The sequence below is a fragment of the Schistocerca nitens genome, chromosome 8, assembly GCF_023898315.1.
Source record: "Schistocerca nitens isolate TAMUIC-IGC-003100 chromosome 8, iqSchNite1.1, whole genome shotgun sequence".
In the NCBI taxonomy this organism is placed as follows: Eukaryota; Metazoa; Arthropoda; class Insecta; order Orthoptera; family Acrididae; genus Schistocerca; species Schistocerca nitens.
Genome location: NC_064621.1, coordinates 263,662,400 through 263,679,938, shown reverse-complemented (window position 1 = coordinate 263,679,938; position 17,539 = coordinate 263,662,400). Strand labels below are relative to the sequence as shown.

Genomic DNA, 17,539 nt, shown 5'->3' with positions numbered 1-17,539 from the left:
GCTTGTGTTATGCTCAGTTTTCTCCTACAAGTAGCTAAAATGTTTTTACATTTTTCCATACATTAATTTATGAAGCATTAGTGTTTTACCTAATTCTGTAATTGGAGTGTTTAGTCAACTAAGCTGTGTTTTTGGAGTTTTCAACACAACATTCACTGGAGTCTCACCTGTGACTTTTGTACACACTACCATTATTCTAGAAATTCCTTTAAACACTGACATTCAACTTAGTTCATCCTTCAACCTGCAATCCATTCTTCTGCCCAGGAAGGCGTTGTGTGAGTACTACATACTTCACCGAGAGAGAAACTTTCTTCATGGAAACATCTAAACAGATCAGAATAATTCCTGACTGCATTATAAAACATTCCTGTGATAGCATTTTGTTTCAAAAGCAATTCAGTAGTATGTGCAATGTGCAGAAACACTTTGAAGAACAAAATTAACTCTTACTGATGTGCAGTTTATAAGTAGTGACAGTTCAGTAATATTTTAAGTTAACATTTTTTGTAGTTCTCACCTACCTTGCTCTAAATCAGCAAAATTTTGAAAAGTTCATAAACTATATCACCAGTATCAGCATTCAGAGTTCACTGACAACATTCTCTGTTATCATGGTAAGTTTCTTCTTCACTTGTATCATTTTTGTTGTAACATATAAGAATACTGATCTTATTGTAAAAATGATAGATTGCTATTCACAATATAGTGGAGATGTCAAGTCGCAAATGGGCACAACAAGAAAACGAATAAAGAAGTAATCTTCTGGCCAGAAGGCCCGTCTTCTCAGTTAGACAACACTCACACATCCATTCGCTCAAATGCAACTAGCACATAAATGACCACTGTCTCTGGCTGTGGAGGCAAGACTCAGCAGAACCAGGGGAATCTCTGAAAATGTCCAGCACAGCTCTGAACAAAACATTAGGAATGGAAAAGTTTCATGGACCATGACCATTTAAGCTGGAAGATTTACCAGCATTAATCTTCTGCTGTCTAGTTTTTACATTAATTCATTTGTAGAGAACACTGTGTTCTCTCTACTTAATTCCTTAAAGCTCTCCTTGTGTTCTATGTCCATTCATGACATCATCTGAATTCCTTTGTTGAAGAGGAATTGGGTAACAAACATGATGTTCATGTTGTGTAATGACTCTGCGTTACTGATTCACATACACAATATTTATTTATACACGTTATATGGACAGAAACAACTTAAACACTTGGTGCCTCAGAAAACACTGCCCAAGGTCCAGAGATACTGTTTTTGCGATATTCATGGGGATGGAAGCCCATAGAGCTTGTGTCCCCACAAACCTTTCTTCATTGATGCAAATCTTTTTGTGGTGTTTTTCTTGATTTGACACCTTCTGTAATCTGTCTCCTTAGATAGTAGAATTCTTTTACTAAGTGTGCTTTGTCTTCTCTAATTTTGATATTTAAAAAGTTAGTAATCTACTTTCTACTAGTCTCCATCCCCCATCAACCATGGACCTTGTTGTGGTAGGATTTCTCTCATACCTCAGTTGCGTTGATAGCCATACTGAGGTGCAACCACATTTAAGGGGAATTTGGGGAGAGATTATACTAACATATAGTTCCTGAAAAGGAGCAAGACTCTTTCCAGTAAGTGAATGATTGATCTAATCTTGTAACACTAACCAGCATACCCTTGCATTGTTGGTACTATAATGGCTGAAAGGAAGGGGAAACTACAGCCATTACATTTCCTGAAGACATTACTGTATGGTATAATAATACAATTATAACATTCTTCTCTGTAAAATATTGTACAGATAAAACAGAGACTGAAAGAATGTATAAAGCAATAAAAAATATTATTGATTGGCAACTCCATGGAGTGTTGTGTGCACCACGACCAAATAGTGGATAGAATTGGAAAGAAAATCAGCATTGGCTGTATTTTGTTGTTTTATTGTCAGCAAAATCGATTTTCAGTCACTTAGTGACCATCCCCAGTGCTGTAATATACAATTAAAATTGGTAGGCACTGGTATCAAGCTATAACCACAAGCTTAGAGCTTGATACCAGTGCCTACCAATTTTAATTGTATATTACAGCACTGAGGATGGTCACTATGTGACTGAAAATCAGATTTGCTGACAATAAAACAACAAAGTACGGCCAATGCTGATTTCCTTTCCAATAAAAAATATCTGGATAATTAAGGGAGATGAAAAATTAATTGTTATAGGTGATTGGAAGTCAATAGAAAGAAAAGAAAGAGAAGGAAAAATTGTAGGTGACCAACATGGACTGAGAATGAAAGAGTAAGCCACTTGGTAGAATTCTACATCTACATCTACATTTATACTCCGCAAGCCACCCAACGGTGTGTGGCAGAGGGCACTTTACGTGCCACTGTCATTACCTCCCTTTCCTGTTCCAGTCGCGTATGGTTCGCGGGAAGAACGACTGTCTGAAAGCCTCCGTGCGCACTCTAATCTCCCTAATTTTACATTCGTGATCTCCTCGGGAGGTATAAGTAGGGGGAAGCAACATATTCGATACCTCATCCAGAAACGCACCCTCTCGAAACCTGGCGAGCAAGCTGCACCGCGATGCAGAGCGCCTCTCTTGCAGAGTCTGCCACTTGAGTTTATTAAACATCTCCATAACGCTATCACGTTTACCAAATAACCCTGTGATGAAACGTGCCGCTCTTCTTTGGATCTTCTCTATCTCCTCCGTCAACCCGATCTGGTACGGATCCCACACTGATGAGCAATACTCAAGTATAGGTCGAACGAGTGTTTTGTAAGCCACCTCCTTTGTTGATGGACTACATTTTCTAAGCACTCTCCCAATGAATCTCAACCTGGTACCCGCCTTACCAACAATTAATTTTATATGATCATTCCACTTCAAATCGTTCCGCACACATACTCCCAGATATTTTACAGAAGTAACTGCTACCAGTGTTTGTTCTGCTATCATATAATCATACAATGAAGGATCCTTCTTTCTATGTATTCGCAATACATTACATTTGTCTATGTTAAGGGACAGTTTCCACTCCCTGCACCAAGTGCCTATCCGCTGCAGATCTTCCTGCATTTCACTACAATTTTCTAATGCTGCAACTTCTCTGTATACTACAGCATCATCCGCGAAAAGCCGCATGGAACTTCCGACACTATCTACTAAGTCATTTATATATATATATTGTGAAAAGCAATGGTCCCATAACACTCCCCTGTGGCACGCCAGAGGTTACTTTAACGTCTGTAGACGTCTCTCCATTGATAACAACATGCTGTGTTCTGTTTGCTAAAAACTCTTCAATCCAGCCACACAGCTGGTCTGATATTCCATAGGTTCTTACTTTGTTTATCAGGCGACAGTGCGGAACTGTATCGAACGCCTTCTGGAAGTCAAGAAAAATAGCATCTACCTGGGAGCCTGTATCTAATATTTTCTGGGTCTCATGAACAAATAAAGCGAGTTGGGTCTCACACGATTGCTGTTTCCGGAATCCATGTTGATTCCTACATATTAGATTCTGGATTTCCAAAAACGACATGATACTCGAGCAAAAAACATGTTCTAAAATTCTACAACAGATCGATGTCAGAGATATAGGTCTATAGTTTTGCGCATCTGCTCGACGACCCTTCTTGAAGACTGGGACTACCTGTGCTCTTTTCCAGTCATTTGGAACCCTCCGTTCCTCTAGAGACTTGCGGTACATGGCTGTTAGAAGGGGGGCAAGTTCTTTCGCGTACTCTGTGTAGAATCGAATTGGTATCCCGTCAGGTCCAGTGGACTTTCCTCTGTTGAGTGATTTCAGTTGCTTTTCTATTCCTTGGACACTTATTTCGATGTCAGCCATTTTTTCGTTTGTGCGAGGATTTAGAGAAGGAACTGCAGTGCGGTCTTCCTCTGTGAAACAGCTTTGGAAAAAGGTGCTTAGTATTTCAGCTTTACACGTGTCATCCTCTGTTTCAATGCCATCATCATCCCGGAGTGTCTGGATATGCTGTTTCGAGCCACTTACTGATTTAACGTAAGACCAGAACTTCCTAGGATTTTCTGTCAAGTCGGTACATAGAATTTTACTTTCGAATTCACTGAACGCTTCACGCATAGCCCTCCTTACGCTAACTTTGACATCATTTAGCTTCTGTTTGTCTGAGAGGTTTTGGCTGCGTTTAAACTTGGAGTGAAGCTCTCTTTGGTTTCGCAGTAGTTTCCTAACTTTGTTGTTGTACCACGGTGGGTTTTTCCCGTCCCTCACAGTTTTACTCGGCACGTACATGTCTAAAACGCATTTTACAATTGCCTTAAACTTTTTCCATAAACACTCAACATTGTCAGTGTCGGAACAGAAATTTTCGTTTTGATCTGTTAGGTAGTCTGAAATCTGCCTTCTATTACTCTTGCTAAACAGATAAACCTTCCTTCCTTTTTTTATATTCCTATTAACTTCCATATTCAGGGATGCTGCAATGGCCTTATGATCACTGATTCCCTGTTCTGCACATACAGAGTCGAAAAGTTCGGGTCTGTTTGTTATCAGTACGTCCAAGATGTTATCTCCACGATTCGGTTCTCTGTTTAATTGCTCGAGGTAATTTTCGGATAGTGCACTCAGTATAATGTCACTCGATGCTCTGTCCCTACCACCCGTCCTAAACATCTGAGTGTCCCAGTCTATATCTGGTAAATTGAAATCTCCACCTAAGACTATAACATGCTGAGAAAATTTATGTGAAATGTATTCCAAATTTTCTCTCAGTTGTTCTGCCACTAATGCTGCTGAGTCGGGAGGTCGGTAAAAGGAGCCAATTATTAACCTAGCTCGGTTGTTGAGTGTAACCTCCACCCATAATAATTCAAATGGAATATCCACTTCTACTTCACTACAGGATAAACTACTACTAACAGCGACGAACACTCCACCACTGGTTGCATGCAATCTATCCTTCCTAAACACCGTCTGTACCTTTGTAAAAATTTTGGCAGAATTTATCTCTGGCTTCAGCCAGCTTTCTGTACCTATAACGATTTCAGCTTCGGTGCTTTCTATCAGAGCTTGAAGTTCCGGTACTTTACCAACGCAGCTTCGACAGTTGACAATTACAATACCGATTGCTGCTTGGTCCCCACATGTCCTGACTTTGCCCCGCACCCGTTGAGGCTGTTACCCTTTCTGTACTTGCCCAAGGCCATCTAACCTAAAAAACCGCCCAGCCCACGCCACACAACCCCTGCTACCCGTGTAGCCGCTTGTTGCGTGTAGTGGACTCCTGACCTATCCAGCGGAACCCGAAACCCCACCACCCTATGGTGCAAGTCGAGGAATCTGCAGCAGGAATTGTGCACAGAGCGTAATTTAATGATTGTAAATGCTTTTTTTAAGTATCATAAAAGACAGCTTTATACATTGAAAATGTCTGGAGTCACCAGAAGTTTTCATATAGATCTTATAATGGTTAGATAGATGTTTTTGAACTAAGTTTAAAACTGCAAAATATTCCCAGGTGGAGACGTGCATTCTAACCATAACTTGTTTCTTATGCACTGCAGGTTAAAATGTCCCAGTAGATATCCTTGGATAACAGATGTGACAATAAATTTTACTGATAAAAAGGAGGAAATGTATAAATGAGGCAGACAAATAAGAGTATCTAGGTCTAAAACATGAGGTAGGCAGTTGATGCAAAGCAGGAATGGCTAGAGGGGAAACCCAAAGCTCTAGAAGCATGCATGACTTCGAGAAAAGTAGAGCATGCGTATAAGAAAAATTAAAGAAACATTTAAAGAAAAGTGAAGCACCTGTTTGAATATTAACATCAACAAAAGTGAAACGGAGATTATGGGGTCTAGTTGAACTAAATTAGATTATGCTAAGGGAATCAGCTTAGCAAGTAAGATGCTGAAAATAAATAGTAAATGAGTTTTGTGATTTGGGCAGAAAAATAACAGATTATGGCCAAATTAGAAAGGATATAAAATGCATACTGGCAATGGAAAGGCAAATGTTTCTGGAAAAGAAATATTTTGAGAACTAATATAAATTTAAGTTTTACAAAATATTTTCTGAATGTATTTGTCTGTAGTGTAGACTTGTGTGGAAGTGAAAAGTGTATGATAAATACTACCGACATGGAGAGAATATAAGCTTTTGATGTTTAGTACTACAGAAGATTAGGTGAATACATGTTGTTGTTGTCATTGTTGTTGTGGTTGTGGTCTTCAGTCCAGAGACTGATTTGATGCAGCTCTCCATGCTGCTCTATCCTGTGCATGCTTCTTCATTTCCGAGTAACTACTGCACCCTACATCCTTCTGAATCTGCTTAGTGTATTCATCTCTTGGTCTCCCTGTACAATTTTTACCCTCCATGCTGCCCTCCAATACTAAATTGGTGATCTCTTGATGCCTCAGAACATGTCCTACCAACTGATCCCTTCTTCTAGACAGGTTGTGCCACAAATTATTCTTCTCCCCAATTCTATTCAGTACCACCTCATTAGTTACAAAAACCTACCCGTATAATCTTCAACATTCTTCTGTAGCACCACATTTCGAAAACTTCTATTCTCTTTTTGTCTAAACTATTTATTGTCCACGTTTCACATCCATACATGGCTACACTAGATACAAATACTTTGAGAGAAAACTTCCTGGCACATAAATATATACATTGTTAACAAATTTCTCTTCTTCAGAAACACTCTTCTTGCCATTGCCAGTCTACATTTTATATCCTCCCTACTTCGACCGTCATCAGTTATTTTACTCCCCAAAATAGCAACACTCATCTACTACTTTAAGTGTCTCATTTCCTAATCTAATTCCCTCAGCATCACCTGATTTAGTTACACTCCATTATCCTCAGTTTGCTTTTGATGATGTTCATCTTATAGCCTCCTTTCAAGACTGTCCATTCCATTCAACTGCTCTTCAAGATCCTTTGCTATCTCTGACAGAATTACAGTGTCCTTGGCAAACCTCAAAGCTTTTATTTCTTTTCCGTGGATTTTAATTCCTACTCCAATTTTTTCCTTTACTGCTTGCTCAATGTATAGATTGAATAACATCAGGGATAGGCTAAAACCTCATCTCACTCCCTTCCCAACCACTGCTTCCCTTTCATGCCCTTCAGCTGTTATAACTGCCATCTGGTTTCTGTACAAATTGTAAATAGCCTTTCGCTTCTTGTGTCATCGGACTCCGAGCAGCGCTAGCTGTGTGACGTGCACTAAGGTGCGGCGTTCTTACTTCGCACCTGGTGTACGTATCGCAAATTGTCGTGTTGTCAGGGTGACAGGGCGCAGTAGGAGACAGGAGAACGTCCCTGGACTAGCTGGGGCTAGGAATGAGTAGTCCAGGGAATGATGAAGACCCAGGGCCTCAGACGCGGGGGCCCGACCGGGAGCAGGCCGGCCCCCCGCGCGCTGTACGTCCGCGGCCTTCGAGGCAAAGACAAAACAGTAGGGCTGAGGCAGAATACGCGGGTAGGTCTGAGCCTAATTCCAACACCACTCAAGAAACAGACGTGGAACTAGCACTCCGACGACAAATTCAAAAACTACAAGAAGCACAACAAGACTCCAACATGGCGACTCTCTCAAATGACAAATCAACCAATCACGACGCACCACGACAAGACACAGATAGAAACTCAACAAATGAAGACACCAATCAAACATATGACGACGATAACTACTCACATTATTACCGCTCTTCTGAATCTGATGTATCTGAACCAGAAGACATGGAACAAGACGATGGGGAAGGGGAATTTCAAACCCCTCCCCCACGTAAAACAGCAAAAAGGAAAAACACAGAAGATGACACTGTACCGCATAAACAGTTTTCAATTCAGACAGAAAACAGATTCGAACCTCTTGCACCTCCACCTCAACGAAGCAATAGTACTGTAAATCCTGCAACCACATCCCATCCAACACCATCATCATCGACTGCTCCTCATGCCATCCCGAGGAAACCGAGAATCCCGCCCATCACTATTCAATACAAGGGACACTACCTCACACTCAATGCTGCTTTAAAGAAGCACATGGACGGACCAATACAAGCAATCTACAAAGGAGACACCATCAAGTACCATTTCGATTCATTAAAGGACCAACGGACAGCACTCGACTTTTTTCGCCATCACAACATTGCCAACTTCACTCATCAACCACAAACCGAACGAAATTTAAAAGTTGTAATCAAAGGACTTCCAGAAACTGTCACGGAAGCAGAAGTAGAAAAAGACCTACGAGACCTCAGCTTCATGCCGCGAAATGTTCATCAATATAAGAAAAGAGACAACAACACAAAACAACTAAAACCCATGGACGTATTCTGTGTAACTCTCGACCGGAAACCCGAAAATGACGCCATCTACCATGTACGATACATACTAGACACAAAAGTAACAGTGGAATCATACCAAAACAAAGACGGTCCACCTCAATGCAAAAAGTGCCAAGGGTTTTTCCACACAGCAAACTACTGCTCCATGCCTACGCGCTGTGTCCGCTGCGGTGGCGCACATAGAGCACGGGATTGCAGCCTACCACTAAACGCCACCTCTCACTGCGTAAATTGTAAACAAGACGGCCACCCCGCATCTTTTCGCGGCTGCGAAGAATTTCAAAAAGCAATCCGGATATACCATGCACAACGACCAAGAACCACCACTCCCGCAGTAGCAACAATCCAACCAGCAATAAAACACACACCTATGCCAACTCCAGCCGAAGCCAGCCGCAGAGGACGAAAAACATGGGCAAGTCTCCTGACCAACCAGGAATCATCTTCAACCACCCAAACTCATCAGACAACAGATTCAACCGCAAACCAATCAACCGAACCTGCTTCCTTCCTCGACTTCCTAAACCAGATGAAAAACCTTTGGAAGAATTCACAGTGGACCAACATCATTTCCATCATTACCACCACATGTCAACAATTCATGACCGCACCTGACTTACTATCAAAAGTACTAGCAATCGCCAGTGGAATAATGAAATTCTTCGCCACCGATAATGGAAATTCGACCGACTAGGAAGCAAAACCTCCGTTTTTGTAATTTTAATGCTTCAGGAATCCATAACAAAGCAGACTTACTAAATGAATTTATTGAAGACAACAAGATCGACATTCTATTTGCCACTGAAACTCATTTACGTCCGTCACAATCATTTAAACTTCGAAACATGATATGCCATCGAACTGACAGAACAAACCGACTGGGAGGCGGAACAGCCATCTTCATTCGCTCTCACATTAGACACAACCCCGAAATCACGCCACAGATGACATCACTAGAAGCCACAATAGTCAAAATTGAAACAGCACAAGGGAAAATAACCCTGGTGGCCGCATACCTCAGCCCCAGAGTTACACTCGAAGAAAATGACTTACTCCAAATATTCGACAATAACAACAAAATTTTACTGGCCGGCGACTTGAATGCTAAAAACACTTCATGGAATTCACGACGGAACAATGCACGTGGAAACTCACTTTACAACTTACAAGGAAGACTAAATGCTGTAATTTCCGCTCCTCAAGACATCACCCACATTCCGTTCAATCACCGCCACCAACCCGACGTCCTGGATATCTGTATTACCAAGAACCTGGATCCTGACTTACATCTCCGAACCCTTCAAGACCTCACTTCTGACCACCTACCTGTAATCGGCCACATCGGAAATGCAATAGAACCGCCACACCCACGACACAAAACCATTATAGATTGGGACCAGTTTCACAGATGGCTGAACAACAACATTCGCCCCACATTGGACCTTACCACTACACAGAAGATAGAAGAAGCTATCGGATCACTAACAGACAAAATCAAAACAGCATATAAAAAAGCATCTACAACTACAATATTTCCCGAATCAAAAGTACACAATCTGCCACCACTCATACAAGACCTAAAATACCTTAAAAATGCAGCAAGACGCCGATGGCTCCACACTCGAAACCCGGAAGACAGGAGACAATTTAACAGACTGAAAAAACAGATCCATCACCGTGTACAGGAGTGGAGAGCTGAAATATGGGAAGACCGCATGAACACCTTACAACTTCGACAAAAAGATGACTGGAAACTAATAAAAAATTTACGACGCACGAAAACACACAAACCGGCACTACTACAAAATAATAATCTCATCTTCGACGCCTTCAGCCAGGCAGAACTTTTTGCAGCCACCTATGAATACCAAAATACAATAGAACCTCCTAGAAACCTACAGCCCGACATATTACAATACCAACAACATGTGACAACTACAGTCCACAATATACGTCAGACACCACCGCGCGATCAACCAGAATTAACCACACCTGCTGAAATAAAGACAATTATAAACCGACTTGGCACAAATTCCGCTCCTGGACCGGACCTTATCTCCAACATTCATCTCCAGAACCTACCAAGAAAACCTCTCGTCCTGCTTACAAGAATCATCAACGCCTGCCTCATCAACCACTATTTTCCTCAAGCTTGGAAAATTTCCAAAATAGTACCGATACCTAAACCTGGAAAAGACCTGAAGCTACCACAAAACTATAGACCGATAAGCTTACTCCCAACGATGTCCAAGCTCCTGGAACGAATCCTGCTCCCAAGAATCCGACAACCTTTACTCGATGGCAACATTATCAGACAAGAACAATTTGCATTTCAAGAGAAACTTTCAGCTGAACTCCAGATCCTCAGAATTACAGAACAGATTACCAAAAACATGAACCTATCCAGATACACAGCCGCAGTTTTCCTCGACGTTGAGAAGGCATATGACAAAGTGTGGAAGGACAACCTCATTACCAAATTAAAAGACCAGACGGACATACCAGAGTGTTACATCAAAATAATTGACAGTTTCCTACACGACCGAAGATGTTTTGTTCAAATTGACAACAAACGTTCTGCGCAGAAAATATTACAGGAAGGAATACCGCAGGGTTCGGTGCTTTCGCCGACCCTATTCACGGTATACGTCAATGACATACCAAAAACTGCAACTTCCACAATAGCACAATTTGCAGACGACACGGCACTCCTGGAAACACACCGACGACTACCGACGACAATAAATAGACTGCAACAACAGGTGGACCTCACAGAAAAATGGGCTGAAAGAAACAGGATTAAACTAAACCCGGAGAAGACAGTTGCCATACTATTCACACGCCGTCGACCACAGATCCACGACCAAATTGAACTACAGGGAACGCAACTACCATGGTCAACATCAACCAAATACCTCGGTGTAACAATAGATAACAAAATGCTATTCAAGCAACATATAGAACAGAAACGTCTACGAATATCAAGAACCATTCATGCAATTTACCCCCTTCTGGCCAGTAAGGAAATGTTCCAAAGAACGAAATTAAATATCTACAAAGCAATAGTTGCACCCATGATGCTCTACGGCTGCTCGTCGTGGGGCATAACCAGCAGAACAAACAGGAAACAACTCCAAACACTGCAAAACAGATGCTTGAAGCTTATCTTAAATGCGCCATGGTGGACGAGGACAGAACGCATTCATGAAGAACTGAACATGCCGACCGTCGACAGTCAAATCATCACCACAACAAGAAGACTAATAGAGAAAATCGAAAGGCTCAGACCTACCACGCAACAATTTCAAGATCTAGCAACTGTAGCTCCAGCCCCCTGGCAGAAAATAAGAGTTCCACTCTCCATCATTCAATAGAACTAAGAGAGGCAAATCACTAGAACAATTCAACTAAAACAATGAACTTCAATACCAAGATTGTGGGCCTAAAGGACCAACATACCGTGCCCAAAGGCTCCCCAAAGAAAACAAGGTGTCCCATTTTTGTCAAATAAATGGTGTCCCCAGGAAGCTAACCTACCCCGCACACTTGAGGGGCCAACCTCCCCCGGAGGTAGTACCCTTGCCGACGCACAACACATCAAAAAAAAAAAAAAAAAAAAAAAAGCTTCTTGTGTTTGACCCCTTCAGAATTTGAAAGAGAATATTCTAATCTACATTGTCAACAGCTTTCTCTATGTCTACAAATGCTATAAACATAGGTTTGCCTTTCATTAATCTATCTTCTAAGATAAGTTGTGTAGGGTCAGTATTGCCTCACGTGTTCCAACATTTCTACGGAATCCAAACTGATCTTCCCTAAGGTCAGCTTCTATCAGTTTTTCCATTCATCTGTAAAGAATTCTTGTCAGTATTTTGCAGTCGTGGCTTATTAAACTGATAGTTAGGTAATTTTCACACCTGTCAACACCTGCTTTTTTTGGAATTGGAATTATTATATTCTTCTTGAAGTCTGAGGGTACTTCACCTGTCTCATACATCTTGCTTACCAGATGGTAGAGTTTTGTCAGAACTGGCTCTCCCAAGGCTATCAGTAGTTCTAATGGAATGTTGTCTACTCCCAGGACCTTGTTTCGACTTAGATCTTTCAGTGCTCTGTCAAATTCTTCACACAGTATCATATCGCCGATTTTATCTTCACCTACATCCTCTTCCATTTCCATAATATTGCCCTCAAGTACATTGCCCTTGTACACTCGCTCTATATACTCCTTCCACCTTTCTGCTTTCCCTTCTTTGCTTAGAACTGGTTTTCTGTCTGAGATCTTGATATTCGTACAAGTGGTTCTCTTTTTTCCAAAGGTCTCTTCAGTTTTCCTGTAGGCAGTATCTATCTTACTCCTAGTGATATATGCCTCTACATCCTTACATTTGTCCTCTAGCCATCCCTGCTTAGCCATTTTGCACTTCCTGTTGATCTCATTTTTGAGACATTTGTATTCCTTTTTGCATGCTTCATTTACTGCATTTTTATATTTTCTACTTTCATCAATTAAATTCAATATCTCTTCTGTTACCCAAGGATTTCTACTAGCCCTCATCTTTTTACCTACTTGATCCTCTGCTGCCTTCGCTATTTTATCCTTCAAAGCTACCCATTCTTCTACTACTGTATTTCTTTCCCCTGTTCTTGTCAGTTGTTCCCTAATGCTCTCTGTGAAACTCTCTACAAACTCTGGTTCTTTCATTTTATCCAGGTCTCATCTCCTTAAATTCCCACCTATTTTGCGCAAGAGGCTGCCGTCATCATTTAACCATAGATTTAAAGCTGTATGCCCTCGGGAAGAATTACAGCTGTAGTTTCCCCTTGCTTTCAGCCATTCGTGGTACCAACACAGCAAGGCCGTTTTGGTTAATGTTACAAGGCCAGATCAGTCAATCGTCCAGACTGTTGCCCCTGACACTGCTGAAAAGGCTGCTGCCCTTCTTTAGGAACCACATGTTTGTCTGGCCTCTCAACAGATACCCCTCCGTTGTGGCTGCACCTACAGTATGGCTATCTGTATCGCTGAGGCACGCAAGCCTCCTCATCAATGGTGGTGAATACATATGCATAACTAATGAAGTAGTACTCATTGAAAGAAATTGGTGGCACAATTTGACTAAAAGAAGAGTTCTGTTAATGGGACACATCTTGAGACATCATGGAATCATCCATTTGGTAATGGAAGTAAGTTTGGGTGAGAGGTGGGGGTCAGAGCTGAAGAAGCTTGTGCAGGACTGATGAGTGAGTGTGGAAAGCTGCATCAAAACAGTCTGTCTACTGAAACCACAGCTACTTTCACATTGCTTAGTTTATTCTCAGTCTATTTTTTGTAGCAAGAAGTGTACCCACTGCTTTTAACATTTAAACAGTTTTCTTTTCATTCAGTGATGAGAAATTTGTTGTTTCTGAAGCTTTGGTATTCATTCCCCATGCGACTTACACTAATTTCTTAATTTCGTTTCACTTCTTGAATTTCCTCTTTGTTGCAATGAATTACAACACTGTATTATGTCATTGTTTCTTTCTTTCTTAAGGAGATTATCTTAATTTTCTGCTTGTGTTTCTATCACTATGGGAATACAAAATTTGAAGAGAGACCCTGTATCAGTAATAAATATCTTATGGGGAAAGAGCAGCAAGTGTGGCAGTTGAAGCACTGAATTGTACTGAATTCGTGAGATAATTCTTAAAGTATAGCAATGATTAAATTGCTCTGTGCTCAATAGTACCACATAGTTTCAAATTTTATTCTTTTCCTACAGTCTGTGTTCTTTCATTTTTCCTTCTCTTTCTTTTCCAACTGTCAAATTCCAGTTCTCTGACACAATTACATTTTTGACATCCTTAACGATCCTAATATTTTCTTTTATTCCATAATGAAGTCTTTCAATCTCCTTATCTCCAGAACTAGTTGACATATACACTTGTAGTACTGTAATGGGCCTTGGCTTCGTGTCTGTCTTGGCTAGGATAATGTAGTCACTATGCTATTCTTAGTAATTTACTGTGTATTAAATTACATATGAACCAAAATATTTTAATGCAGTTTTCCAATATGATATATTTGGACCATAAAATATTTGACAGTACAATCCACCTAAATACCCATGCTTTAAGACAGCACAGCATTACTTCAGAACTAAATGATTTATTGAGTAGATTAGATTAGTACTTGTTCCATAGATCATGAATACGACACTTTGTAATGTTGTGGAACGTGTCAGGTTCCACATACCTATCAACAGTTGTAGCCAGAGGCTGTTGATTATTATTTTATAACATGGAGATGACTGTTTGTGTGGAAAGGTCACATTTAAAGGTTGATAACATTGTTAAAATTGCAACAGATAATATGAATTTTACTTTAGAGTGTACTCAAATCTTGAAGAGAAAACTATAAACAGCATGACAGCCTATACAAAATCCAATTAAGTGTTTAATGCTTGATGTGAAGGTAATAGGGAACATGGGGATATGTTGATGTAACAGTATTAGGTGCAGTAAGTCCTGTTTGATTTTGTATTTATAAAATGCAGATGTTTAGTGATCAGTGGTGTAGATGCAGTTTCAACTGAATACTAAACTTGTGCACTATATTTGCTGTAAAAAGAAAAGGCACAGACTGGGTGTTGTAAGACTGTTCTGTATAAATTGGTGTATTTTTTTTTTCATTTAAAAATACCCATGATGCTATTTTAACATTTATTTAATTAGTATGCCTGTTGGTTCTGGTCTTCAGTGTGAAAACTGGTTTGATGCAGCTCTCCACACTAGTCTTATCTTGTGCAAGTGTCTTCATTTCTATTCAACTACTGCAACCTATCTCTATTTGAACTGCGTGCTGTATTCAAACCTTGGACTCCCTACACAATTTTTAGATCTCACACTTCCTTCTAATTATAGCTGATGTGTACTAAATTAACTAAATTACCTAAAGTCTTTCCTTTAAGAACTTTGAACAATATTTTCACCTACTGAGTCATGGCAAGTAATATTTCAACAGTTTTTATAGGTAAATATGCAGCAGCAGATTGAAATAAAGAGCGACCCATTTTTCAATTATAGGAGGAATGGTAGCATCAGCTGTAAATTTTTAATTGTTTGTTGCAGATAGATTTCAGCTACTGTTTAGCATTTCCATATAACCAAGTTATGATGACTCATTGTAAACATAAATGGTACCATTTGACATTACAGGAAAGAAATATCAATTTTTAACTGATGTTTGTTATCCATAGCGTCAATTGGTATCATGTGCTATTACATTCAGTATATGTCATCATGACTCGGATGCACTGCACTGAAGATAACTACACTGTGGCTGAAATTGACCTGCACTAAACAAATAAAAAATTTATGACTGATGCTGCCCTTTCCTCCTATCGTAATTCTCATCAGTATGGTCATAAAGCATGCTGTTCCTAATGGGAACAAATCAGAAGAATCTGTTTTTTGATGTATCCACTGTACACATCCAAGCATTTTTCTTGACTTAAAATGTGTGTGTGTGTGTGTGTGTGTGTGTGTGTGTGTGTGTGTGTGTGTGTGTGTGTGTGTGTGTTTCTCTCAAAAGGCACAAGACTCAACAGTTGAAATGTTGCTGCATACAGAGTTTAGCAGCTGAATACAGAACAGCTTCCATAATAAGCATTAATGTCTGATGACTGACAGCAGCATTTAGTGCCAGCGTGTTCCATAGAAATAGGAAGAACATTCCTGGATAAAAAGTTGCCAATGCTATGTCAGTGATGATTTTGAATAGTTGGTGGTTGGAATGAAATGCTTTATGTTCTTTAGAATTATTGAACCTTTACATCCATGTCTCACTATCTATATTTAGTCATTACCTTATTAGTGGTGTCTCATAATCTTCTGTCCAATGCCTGGTTATGTTTTAGCTGTCAGTACAGTTGTACTTTATTTATTAATGGAAGAGTAAATAAAATAAGTATATACACTAATTACAGTGAGCTTTATTGAAATGTGACCAAGAGATAAGATTGTTTACTGATCTTGATAATTAGATCTCATCAGTGGTTACTTTTGTTCCTTTAATGCATCCCTGAAAGCTTCTGCATTGATTTTTGACTCTTTTTTTTGTTCTAGGCCTCCAATAGCAGTTCTTATATAAAAGAAGCATTTCAACTCATTATACCAGTACTACAACTGGGTGTGAAGCCATAATATGAAAATGACTTACAATATCATCACACTAATTGGAGTAACTGGTGTACTGTCATGTTATGTGCAATAGTACTGAAACAATGTTTATTAAAACACCCAAGGAAATATTAACCTCAAGCTTTCGAGGATCCCTCTAACTCAAGATGAAAGCAAAATGGAACAGAGAAGATACCAAACAAAAAGATGGGTCACCCACTAAGTATTAATCCCAGTCCTGGTGTCCATTGTACCCTGCACTGTCATTCTCTTCATTCCCCCACCTCTCACTCTCTTGCCTCTGCAGAAGAGAGCCTGTTTTTAAAGTATTTAAGACGTCAGGTGTGCTACATTTTTCACTCTACTTGTTGACACAGCTGTATTTATGTACCATTGCACCTAATAAATTATTAAAGTGGTTATTGTCAAAGTTCAGTGTCATCAAAAATTGTGTTACTCTTAGTGTTACTATTTTGTAACAGAACTGTCATCTTGTAAAGTTCTAAGCATTGTAGTTTATGTTATCAAAATATTCAGAATCAAATATATGTATTTGTTATTGTTGAGAAAAGAGAGAACACAAGTTTAAATAATTGATTGGTTTTTTTACCCACATCTGACTTTCAGGTTAGAGAATCTGAAAGATAAATCAATGGAAAAATTGTTTCTTGCATGTTCAAACTGTAAATTCGTGAATGCTATTCCGAAATGAAATGTTCAAATAAGGGGCACTGGATAAGCAAGATAAGATGATTTTATTTGATTGTGTATATGGCTGTTGCCAAGATGGTGAAAATGACATTTGAACACCACAGTTATATTACATCCCTAGCATTGTTATACAATAATTTATTATGTAATATATTTAACTAAATTTGTACTTATTGTATGTTCTTGGACATTTTGCCACTGTTATTCCAGGTATTTAAATTTGGTGATGTTTCTGGGGAGTGGACCAAGGATATCCCCTGGTAAATTGTTCCATTTGTACTCCTGAACCAACAAGCATATTTACTCCTA

General features: G+C 39.7%; 1 protein-coding gene across 1 annotated transcript in view; it reads left to right on the top strand.

Annotated features, from left to right (window-relative positions):
* The window catches only part of LOC126198964 (protein FAM114A2), an 82,795-nt gene extending 65,714 nt beyond the window's left edge, over positions 1 to 17,081 (top strand). The window contains exon 9 of the mRNA XM_049935615.1: positions 16,466 to 17,081. Within this exon, the coding sequence (XP_049791572.1) occupies positions 16,466 to 16,543 (78 nt within the window). The 3' untranslated portion in view covers positions 16,544 to 17,081. The remainder of the gene's footprint in view (positions 1 to 16,465) is intronic.
* The last annotated feature ends 458 nt before the right edge of the window (positions 17,082 to 17,539 follow it).